Here is a 12,188-nt window from a genome sequence, read left to right as displayed (position 1 = left end):
CTGCTGAATTCAGATGTTACGTCTATCTTAGCAATACGAAAGCTATCTTCTGTTCGTTTATTTTAGCACCAAGCCACACAATGGATTATCTTCGCTTAGTCCACCGCGAAGAATCGAACCCCGAATTATGGTGTTGTAAGTCCTTAAACTTACCGTTAGCCTACCAGGGGATAACTTCCTTTATATTTATAGCATCACTAGCAGACTGCCAGGCTTTACAGTAGATCAATAAATTAGCATGTAAATAAAGAACCAAATCAATCAGATCCGAACACGATCAATTATCTGTTAAAACGATTTGAAGTCCTCACATAAAGCTTAAATAACAGCTGTATTATCGCACATTACCTACCACCCCAAAAAAAACAACAACAACGCTCTCTCCAATTTGAGGCCAATTTGTTGTTCTGTTTACCAAAAATTGCTGTAATGGTCATTTGGTCTAAATCTGCAGCCTCAAAACGGCCTCTGAGGCCACGGCCACATAACGCATGTTACTTCCCTGAGTTTGTAGCTTTAAAAATGTGGCCATGCATATGGAGCAGAGCCAGAGATAGAGAGAGAGATGTGCGCTTTTACACACATTGTTTTCATACGTGGATCGCCGTAGATACAAATTTTCAAATCAGTTGAAGACTTAATATAAATTCATGCATGGTATAAAATAGTAGAATTAATTAAAAATAAAAACACTACCAAATGCTTTGAATTAAAATAATATCACACAACGACACCAGTTAAAACTTCGACACCATATTCGAGTTTTTTTTCTTTTCCTTCTTTTTTCGAGTTACAATCACTACATTAGGTTCTAGACAAAGTTCAGCCATGTGAAAACTTTGTTCCTTTTAACGATAGTATGGAGTTTGTTGTTTAAGAACAAATGTTACTCTCGCTCACTGTCCCGCTATTTTAACTGAAGACACGTTTCCTCACATACATAATGCATTAAGAACGAGATATAAATCACACACTAATAAGACGTCCAAAACAAACATTTATAAACAGTTCCAAAGTGAGGCTTTATAAGATATGATACAAGGGCAAATAACTTAAAATAAGGAAATCATGCCACCCTATAAAGAAAAAAAAATATACCCTCTCGTCAAACAAATCACTTCCTTCCCTACCTCACACTTTAAAGTCCTTCCTTTCACATGAAAGGTACTTACCATAAACTTCAATACCTATGTCGTATAGTCTTTCTCGTGTTATAAGGTACTTACCATAAACTTCAATACGTATGTCGTATAGTCTTTCTCGTGTTATAAGGTACTTACCATAAACTTCAATACGTATGTCGTATAGTCTTTCTCGTGTTATAAGGTACTTACCATAAACTTCAATACGTATGTTGTATAGTCTTTCTCGTGTTATAAGGTACTTACCATAAACTTCAATACGTATGTTGTATAATCTTTCTCGTGTTATAAGGTACTTACCATAAACTTCAATACGAATGTTGTATAGTCTTTCTCATGTTATAAGGTAAGCTGTTGATTTGGATATTCTGCACTAAATAGCCGACAAATCTATATATCTGATTGATGGTTCCAGATAAAACAAGTATTATTGATGGCTGTAATTGGTGTAAAACATGTAACCTGTTACACCGCTATGTGTATGTGTGTGTTCGTGCATACTGAACAAATAAATATGTCATCATCATGGTGAAATATAATACGTAACCTGCTAGAAGAAATAGTAAATTAACTTTAAATATTCTAACATCCCCATACCTTTACCTACTTCACTTGCGTTTTTAAAATTAACAAAATCGTGGCAAATCCCATGCGTTGTAGCTATGGGCGAAAATTAAATTTTTAAGAACAATATAAAAAGTAAATGAAAATTTAGAGAGAAAAAAGTTGTCTATTCCATCTGGAAGAAGGGGTCAGTTTCATCAATAAATCATTATTATTTAATGTTTCTAACACCTGTAGGGTTCTAACCAGGAAATAGATATATCAACACAAAATTATCAGAAGACCTACAAGTATGTACAGATAATTATGAAATATGCCGATAAAGTACAGAAAATTAACTTAAGCCAAGAAATGAATTCGAATAATCAATTCAATATATTCGCCACATAATGCTGGCAGCAATGACTTGACTTATTTTACTAAGTATCATTATATATATGTATACATAATGTATAGTCACACTGAAAATATATAACTGCCTTTTATCCTTACGTTTGAAGTGATAAATTAAAACATATTTTTATGTATTAAATAATCAATAAACATAGCAATTAATGTTCTATAATACTATTTCTGAATGAAGCAAAAAAACAACAACATATATTTACGCCACCTAACGGTAGTTATTTGACTTACAGGAATAGAATGTAACATCATTTCCGTGACGTTAATCTTCGGAACAGAGAGGGCTCTGCTGTCATCGACACTTCCCAAACTAGGGCTTTGGTAACTTTGTGAAGAGCAAGATACATAGATTTGAGCAGGCATACGATTATTAGTGTTTGCCTGAAAATAAAACAGTTTCAATGTTATTACTATAATATACTATACATATTAATAAAATTGTGTCTTGAAAGGATTCATGAAATTCCCTATAACCAACTGTTTCTTTTTTGTTGTTGTATACAAACTTTCATTTAAAATGCGGCTGGCTTATAAAAGTTCGAAATAAATTAAGAAAACAACTTGTTAAAATAGCACTATTTAAAGTTATTAGTATGGGACAATAAACCTGATACCTTGCCATCCGAACCCGAGGTTGAAGCTCGTCCACTGTCCAAACTGGAAGTACTGTTTCGTGAGCCTCCTCCTGATGACGACCCTCCACTGCTAGCCCCTGGACTCTCACGACCAGGACTCACATCAATTCCTTGATCTTCCAATGACGACTGGGTGCCATGAAGAGGTTTATTCTGTATCATTAGAGGCGCTGCGGCACATGTGTGTAGGAGAAACACAATTCATCAAACAATTCCGATAACGACTTATTAACATATTCTTTGCCACCTTAATACTAAATATTCACACACAACCCTTGTCTACATTGTAGATTATGCAAAGACGCGCGAAATGAACGAACAACCTACCGTTCCCAAAGCCAATGGGATGCACCCCCTCTGTGGGGGTACTTGGATGACTGCTGGGACGTGGATGTACAACTACTTGGGTGTAGTGGGTCTGAAAAGGAAAATAGATAAAACATTGAGTTTCTTTCTAACATTCGGGTGCCATTATTACCTCACATAAACATATTAACTGAAACATTGACCTTGAAGTTACCGGTAAAGTACACTCAATGCTCAGTTGTTACTTTGAAGGTAGTTTCTCGATACAACTGATAACTGAATACAATAGCAGGTCACCTGCCATTAAATACAAAAGGAAAGTTAAAGCAGTTAAGCACCGTACTAACTCGTTTTCCATTATTTTTAAGCCTACATGTTTAACTATTACTACTTACGTTCCACCCAAGATATTTACGTTAAGGAGTCTCTCTACTGCAGTTAATAACGTTTGATGTAATAACTCATACCTGAGAGTCACCAAAGCGTAAAGGTCCCCCATGTCGGGTAGGTGAGGGGACCGACACTGGTGTAAGAAATACAGGAAACCTTCCACAGTCTGCGGATTCTGTGAGAGAAAGAAAAATAATGTTGCAACGTTACGGGATGGTCAACTTAGAGGTAATGTTTGCACATTTGACATATCCAGCAAACTACGACATCATGTTTGCACATCTGACATATCCAACAAACTACGACATCATGTTTGCACATCTGACATATCCAACAAACTACATCATGTTTGCACATGACACATCCAACAAACTACATCATGTTTGCACATGACACATCCAACAAACTACGATATCATGTTTGCACATGACATATCCAACAAATTACACCATGTTTGCACATGACATATCCAACAAATTGCATCATGTTTGCACATCTGACATATCCAACAAACTACGATATCATGTTTGCTCATCTGACATATCCAATAAACTACGACATCTACCTATCGCGAACACGCCTGCTTCCAAACACAGACTTTTCCCAAACTGTTTGTTTCAAGTGTTTTTTGTGTGCAAAGCCAATCAAGGGTAACTAGAGGGAATGCGGTCATTCAACAGCTTCTACCGTCATTCTTATAGAGTATCCTAAACCACAAACTGTTCTTATAGAGTATCCTAAACCACAAACTGTTCTTATATGGTATGCTAAACCACAAACTGTTCTTATATGGTATGCTAAACCACAAACTGTTCTTATATGGTATGCTGAACCACAAACTGTTCTTATATGGTATCCTAAACCACAAACTGTTCTTATATGGTATGCTAAACCACAAACTGTTCTTATATAGTATCCTAAACCACAAGCTGTTCTTATAGAGTAACCTAAACCACAAACTGTTCTTATAGAGTAACCTAAACCACAAACTGTTCTTATAGAGTATCCTAAACCACAAGCTGTTCTTATAGAGTAACCTAAACCACAAACTGTTCTTATAGAGTATCCTAAACCACAAGCTGTTCTTATAGAGTATCCTAAACCACAAACTGCGAAGCATGTTTTTTACATAGAAGATGAGTGACTTCACCAATTTCTTTACTTATAAATTAGTGTTGTAACAGGGAAACACACACACACAAACTTCTTAATAACATACATCTGGATTGGTTTGGTTTCTTTTGAATTTCGCGCAAAACTACACGAGGGCTATCTGCGCTAGCCGTCCCTAATTTAGCAGTGTAAGACTAGAAGGAAGGCAGCTAGTCATCACCACCCACCGCCAACTCTTGGGCTACTCTTTTACCAACGAATACTGGGATCGACCGTCACATTAAAACGCCCCACGGCTGAAAGGGCGAGCACGTTTGGTGTGATGGGGACTCGAACCAGCGAATCTCGGATTACAAGTCAAGTGTCTTAACCACCTGGCCATGCCGGGCCGATACATTTAGACCCCAAAGGCAGCGAATGGAGTGATCACAAATCAGTGATAAAAGTGTCGGGGTACTTCACTTAATATTTTAAATTTTTTCATGAACTTGAGTGTGAGTTTTTAGTTGACGTTATGAACTCCATGGCGTACTTCACTCGAAGTTACACTTTTTATATATTTATATATAATCTCGGTAGCGCGTGCTTTATTCAGAAAATCACAGTTTAAACATCATTGTTTTATACCTTAGGAAAGCGCAAAAGGTAAGTTTGTATTAAGTTAAATTATTGCACAACAGCTGTCCTCCAATGGGATGGCGATAAGTTTACGGACTTAAAACGTTAAAATCCGTGTTTCAATTCCCCCGCGGTGAACACAGTAGATAGCCCAATGTGGCTTTATTCTAAAATAAACCAACCAACCAATCAGGTACAATGATTGGTTTATTTCGCTTCAGCCACCCTGCTGGAAAGGTAATTAATAAATATTTACTAAATGTTCTCGAATATTTCATTTTGGTTTGGTTTGTTTTGAATTTCACGCAAAGCTATGCGAGGGCTATATGCGCTAGCCGTCCCTAATTTAGCAGTGTAAGATTAGAGGGAAGACAGCTAGTCATCAGCACCCACCGCCAACTCTTGGGCTACTCTTTCACTAACGAATAGTGGGATTGACCGTCCCATTATAACACTCCCAGGGTTGAAATGGCAAGTTTATTTGATGTGACGGGTCAAAGTAAATATCAGAATACTACCAGAGTTAAAAGTGATTTTCCCAAAACGACCGTATTTATTAAGATCTTTTCTCATCAATAGTAAACAAAAATGTATCCAAGTTCGTTTATCAATACACTAAAATATGCTAAAAACAAAACAATGTTCACTGTCACTTTAACACATGTAGCTAAAAACTAACAATCATAAAATAAAGCTATGTTTAACATTATTTTCACAGGCGTTGCACAAAGCTAACAATCGTAAAACAAAATGTTCACAGGTACTTTCACACACGTAGCTAAAAACTAACAATCATAAAATAAAGCTATGTTTAACATTATTTTCACAGGCGTTGCACAAAGCTAACAATCGTAAAACAAAATGTTCACAGGTACTTTCACACACGTAGCTAAAAACTAACAATCATAAAATAAAGCTATGTTTAACATTATTTTCACAGGCGTTGCACAAAGCTAACAATCGTAAAACAAAATGTTCACAGGTACTTTCACACACGTAGCTAAAAACTAACAATCATAAAATAAAGCTATGTTTAACATTATTTTCACAGGCGTTGCACAAAGCTAACAATCGTAAAACAAAATGTTCACAGGTACTTTCACACACGTAGCTAAAAACTAACAATCATAAAATAAAGCTATGTTTAATATTATTTTCACACGCGTTGCATAAAGCTAACAATCGTAAAACAAAATGTTCACAGGTACTTTCACACACGTAGCTAAAAACTAACAATCATAAAATAAAGCTATGTTTAATATTATTTTCACACGCGTTGCATAAAGCTAACAACCATAACAGAAAACTGTTTATTACGAAGCCTGCACACCCAATAATCATTATGCCTGATAAACAAACACGTGTTCATAATTTAAGAACTAAAACAATTACTCGCTTTAAGAACATTTACAAGAACAACATTATTAATAATGTATAATTTTAGTGTGATTTTTCCAAGTATATCTAATTATCGAACATTGTTTATACTATCACGACATATTTTACTCAATATAAGAAATATTTAATAAAGAATTAGTCGGAAAGAAAACAATGAATCCAGTAGGAAACAAACAAACATGTAATATTAATTTCTCAGAGTGCTCAGAAAATGCTTGAAAGAAAAAAATTCAAAGCTTTTAGTCAAACATATAAATCTTTCCGGCACACGGAATTAACTTCACGTTAGGTAGTCTTCCATATATATATTAACTTCACGTTAAGCAGTCTTCCATATATATAACCGGCTGTGAAAAACTAAATTTAGACTCTGTTTTAAAAAAACGGTTTCAAGATTTTTTTTCTTTTGAGTTTTTGTTGTGGATATGACATGGAATAAAAAACACAACTCACAGAACTTGCTTACCAACCCATAAGTTATTTTACCTTTATTTGGGGACCGCGGAACCGAAGGAAAAGAATCATCAGTGCTGACACTACAGCAAGAGCTCCTGTCTGCTGTGGTACTTCCATAACCACTAGAAAAACTACTTCCAGAGTGTCTGTTGTTGAGATCCGGCACCACAGGGGGCGTCACCTTTTTGATGGAGCTTCCTTTAAGGGTTCCAGTCCGGTTCATTCCTCCAACTGTGGGTAAAACCTTATTTCAGCATTTGATAATTTATAAAAGTGAATTAACCAAGAGATAAAACTATTAGATACCGAAAGAAACGTTAGAAATAAATAAAAATAAAACAGAAACGTCTCATTAGTTTCCAGTTGTGTGGTCTCGCTTTAATAACCTAGCATGTCATAAAATGTTAATGGTGTTCATAACCCAAACCTCAGACAGCTTCAATAAACATAAGTTAAACTAACCCGCAAAACAGTTGCGGGAGTTTTCATGCCCTGCTATTGAATTTTCCTTATTCTATAATTTTCATGTACACAATTTAAGCAACGCTTTCTTGCAAGAATTATGTGCCATATCGATACATCCTGCTCTGTCTGAAAAAGCCGTTACGCGATCAGACAAACGAAATTACATTGCGCAGATGTAACTTTATTTCATAAAACTACACGTAAACAATAAAGTAATGGTATTTATGATAGTGTAAACAGTATGAAACAATTATAAGCATTCAATGTATTGTTTTTACGAGTTCAAACAAAGAAACTAAAAAAAATCGAAAAATGAAACCCATATGTAAGAAAAAAATAGCTAAAAGGGGTTTATCGCAGTCTCTGGAAGGAACCAAAGCTAAATCACTGCAAAGTACAGTAAATGTAAAGTTATAATAAAGGCAAACTTAGCTAAATCACTGCAAAGTACAGTAAATGTAAAGTTATAATAAAGGCAAACTTAGCTGAATATGCAGAAATGTCTGAATACCAATTCACAAAGTGATAGGCATATAATTCTGTACAAGTTGCGCACGTAGATTTTAGCTCATATGAATTGTACGTAGTGTAATGCTCCTTTTTTAAGAAATGACACGTGGAGTAAGAGTTGTTTACGTGAAATATTTTGCAAATAAAAAAAACAACTAAAGTTGAAATCGAATTCAGTTGTCACGTGATGACCAACATTATGCTATCGTGTAACATACTCGTTGCATTAAAAAGTTTGACTAAGCAAAAAACAGTTACAGTGATTCTGAATGGAAAAGCTAAGATGCAATCTGAACTCCTCGGACAAAGCGTTTCTAATGATATGATCTTTTTTTCGTTTGACCGAGAAATTTGGAACAAAAACAAAACCAAACCAAAAGTTCCAGAGGGATAAAAGTTAGCATATTTTTTACATATAATTTCCCTTTATGGCCTTTTACGGTAAAATCCGTAGTTCAGTCCCTTGTTCGTTCTGTAGTTTTGGCTTAAAAAATAAAAAATTACCAGGTTTGTTATTTTAGTAGCTCATCAATGTGTGTCGATAATAAAACACAGAGGGCGTTTCGTAATTTTAAGTTTGGTTTAGTTTAGTTTGTTTTGAATTTCGCGCAAAGCCATACAAGGGCTACCTGCGCTAGCAATCCCTAAATTAACAGTGTAAAACTAGAAGGAAGGCAACTAGTCATCACCACCCACCGCCAACTCTTGGGCTACTTGGCCGTCACTTAATACCCCCTTCTCCACAGCTGAAAAGGCGAGCATGTTTAGTGTGATGGGGTTTTGAACCCGCGACCCTAAGATTACGACTGAACCACCTGGGCGTGCCGAGCTCGAAAACTTTGAATCCACTAAACTAATTCGCAACTCCACGGCTTTCGCTGAATTTCTATAGATATTTGGATAAATCAAAACTCGCACAAGGATATTTATGAAAATTATCGGCATGTATTGCTAAACAGTTCTTTGGCTTTAAGTTTTAGATATTGCATTAATGCACATAACAAAAAACTGAACAATTCGGCTGGTGTACTAGTGGTATTAGTGATATTTCGATCCAGTCACCGCATGTTACAGTCCTGACGAAAGTACCTGAAAATGACGGGACGAAACGTCATCTAATCACGTTTCGCCACTTAGATTGTCTACTTGAAGAATATCTTTAACCGTATTTACGTAGTTAACACTGTGTTCGTTATTACGTAAATAGGAAATTATTAGACACAACAAAAAATTTGTATTATATATATATATGGACTACTCTTTTACAAACGACTAGTGTCATTGACCGTTATATTATAACGCCCCCACGGCTGAAAGGGCGAGCAAGTTTGGTGTGACTGTGCTTCGATCTCGCGGTCCTTAGATTACGAGTCGAGTGCCCTGACCACCTGGCCAGGACAGGCCGTAATTTTAATGCTACCAAGCTGTATCATTCTGCATATAATATTGTATGTAATCATAATTAATCTTACGTAACCACTGAGAATAGCTTGACATTATACAAACTAAAGTAAGATTAATTATGATATCACAGTAAATGTCTTAGACTTTGTGAGCGCGTATTCAGACATTTCTGCATATTCAGCCAAGTCTGCTTTCAATACAACTTTACAATTCATCTTTGGTTCATTTCATGCACTTTTTAGTGTTCTACTGCATATTTAGATGCAAATTGAAACATGTGAAATTTAAAGATAATTTCGAACAACATACATATATCTTTACATCTTTCAACAACACGCACATATATATTTATTTATTTATGGAGATTGCTTGATAAATTACGTTTGGCATAGCTAAGGCAGTTGAGTGTTACATTATTAATGGACGAGAGATGCCAAGGTCAGAGGTTCGAGCAGCAATATGCTGTGGGAGCATTATAGTTGTAACAGTGAAGCTCACTTATTGGTTAAGAGTAGAGAGATAGGCGGCAGATGCTGCTGACTGGTAGACCTTCCTCTCGTTAATAATTCTAAATCAGGACTGGCTATGATTAAACGTGGTTGTTCGGGTTAAAAATGCCAGTTCCACAACATTAAGAGCAATCCGTCGAACATTTCGTAACTTTTCTAGTTCATTCTAATTATAATAATATTATACATAACAAAATTAGTTCACACAGGGAAAAGCCAGTGCATACATGTTACATCACAACTATGGTTATTTTTAGTGGCCCATTATATGTATCTCAAGTACTAAACTAAAACACTGATTAGACACTGTTTGTACTAGCATTATATTAGTTAACTTTTATTATTTCCATTAGAGATATTAGGCGGATCTGGACTATGCAAAATTTGTTCATTTTACTTCTGGGGTGGGTGTGGCCTATTAGTTAATATATCCAGACTGTGAAACCGGAGTTTCGTAGATCTCGTTTTTTTGTGGCAAAAACAAGCCAAGGGAGCCTTATAATAGCTGTGAGGAAATACCACTAAGTCGGATGAGAGTAGCCCAAGAGGTGTTACTAGGGTCATTGAATAGATACAATGTGAAATATGAAAATGTGACTTTTTTTTTGCTAGACTTGAACTAACCAACAAACTAAGAAACCAAAAAACTGTCACATTTATTACGTGCCTTCATCTGAAAGTGTAGAGGAATTACGTCTCGAGTCATGGACCCTAGGAACAGCAGCCCGACACAGTAGTCATACAGACATCGCGTGAACCGAGGCATGTGTTATAAGCACAGCAGAACAGAACATGTTATACTCGCAACGAGTTGAGAGTTAAGTACCAATAAAAAAACTCATTCAGTCGGTGGATAAAGGTATGGTTCGTTGATTTCTGAAAAGTGTTACGTATAATCTCAGAGTAGAATGTTAATAAGTGATGAAACTAATAAGATGAAAATCTGAATTCCCGAGTTAGACGCTCGTGTACATGAGATAATATTTGGTAAAACAGTGTAAAGGTCTATCATACCCTAATAAGCATTTTAAGTGTAACCACTCTATACGTATGTCAGTACATGCCCAGACGACTAATACAGCGGATTCGCGAGAGCCCGTATCTGACAAATAACTGTTCAGGTGGCGACGTTTGTAACGAACCTATTTGTAGACAGCTATCAAAGTGACATCACTTTACGAATTATTGATGAACATTCATTTTTCTTAGCATCTACAAAGCCAGAAAACTTTTGGAACGCTGTACACTATTCAGAATAAATTAGAAATAAAATTATAAAAGACAGTTAAGTGTATTTAACTCCAGAATTATCGATGGTGGTCCATATGGACGTCACGTATTTTTAAACACATCCTTCTGAACTTTATGTTCTCAACTTTCTTCGTTACAAAGTCTCTAATTACATACGGGTGACGCAAAATATATCGTCAATAATGTAATTAATCCACTAATTACTGTTAGTATAATATTTTAATTAAAAATTATTTGATCCATTTTCGTCGGCCACTTTTCTAACACGTAACTCAAAAAAGATTTTACTGTGTGAGCACTTATTAGTTTACAAAGTGCCCTCTTCCGAGGTTCAGCGGCAAGCCTAAGAGTTTATAGTGCTATAAACTGGGTTTCAAAAAACTCGCAGTGAGCAAAGCACAAACAGTGCATTAAGTAACTTTGCGCTTAACAACAGGCCCGGCATAGCGGTTGTTAGAGCGCTCGACTCATAATCTGAGGGTCATGGGTTAGATTCCCCGTTCCATCAAACATGCTCGTCCTTTCAGCCGTGGGGGCGTTATAATGTAACAGCCAATCTCACTACTCGTTGGTAAAAAAGTAGCTCTAGCTGGTGGTGGGCGGTGATGACTAGCTGCCTTCCCTCTAGTCTTACACTGTTAAATTAGTGACGGCTAGCGCAGATAGCACTCGTGTAACTTTGCGCAAAATTAAAAAAGAAACAACATTTTATAAAGTACGAAAGTCTTTACGAAAGTCAGAATAAAAAAGTTGAACGTCACAATCTAAAAATACTTTGAAAATATCTACTGTTTGTTTGTTTGTTGAATTTCGTGAATAGCTAGACGAGCGCTAGTCATCCCTAATTTACAAGTAACAGACGGGACAGCTAGTCACTACCACTCACCATCAACTATTGGACTGCTCTTTACTAAAAAAAATGGGATTTATCATCACATTGTAGCGTCCACACGACTCAAAGGATCGAGTGTCCTTACCATCTGACCATGCTAAACGTCTTACATATTTACTGAGCCCTAGAA

At 36.0% G+C, this 12,188-nt stretch overlaps 1 protein-coding gene across 5 annotated transcripts in view; it reads right to left on the bottom strand.

Annotated features, from left to right (window-relative positions):
• The window catches only part of LOC143224925 (caskin-2-like), a 261,429-nt gene that overhangs the window by 34,318 nt on the left and 214,923 nt on the right, over positions 1-12,188 (bottom strand). For all 5 annotated transcript variants that reach the window (XR_013013515.1, XM_076453402.1, XM_076453405.1 and 2 more), the window contains 5 exons: positions 7,058-7,258; positions 3,520-3,617; positions 3,074-3,164; positions 2,726-2,916; positions 2,343-2,492 (listed from right to left, as the gene is read on the bottom strand). Coding sequence is in view for 4 of the 5 variants with exons in the window: in XM_076453402.1 (XP_076309517.1) it covers positions 2,343-2,492; positions 2,726-2,916; positions 3,074-3,164; positions 3,520-3,617; positions 7,058-7,258 (731 nt within the window). In the remaining variant the exon portion in view is untranslated. The remainder of the gene's footprint in view (positions 1-2,342; positions 2,493-2,725; positions 2,917-3,073; positions 3,165-3,519; positions 3,618-7,057; positions 7,259-12,188) is intronic.

The sequence above is a fragment of the Tachypleus tridentatus genome, chromosome 9, assembly GCF_004210375.1.
Source record: "Tachypleus tridentatus isolate NWPU-2018 chromosome 9, ASM421037v1, whole genome shotgun sequence".
NCBI lineage: Eukaryota > Metazoa > Arthropoda > Merostomata > Xiphosura > Limulidae > Tachypleus > Tachypleus tridentatus.
This window is presented reverse-complemented; position numbering and strand designations above follow the sequence as displayed.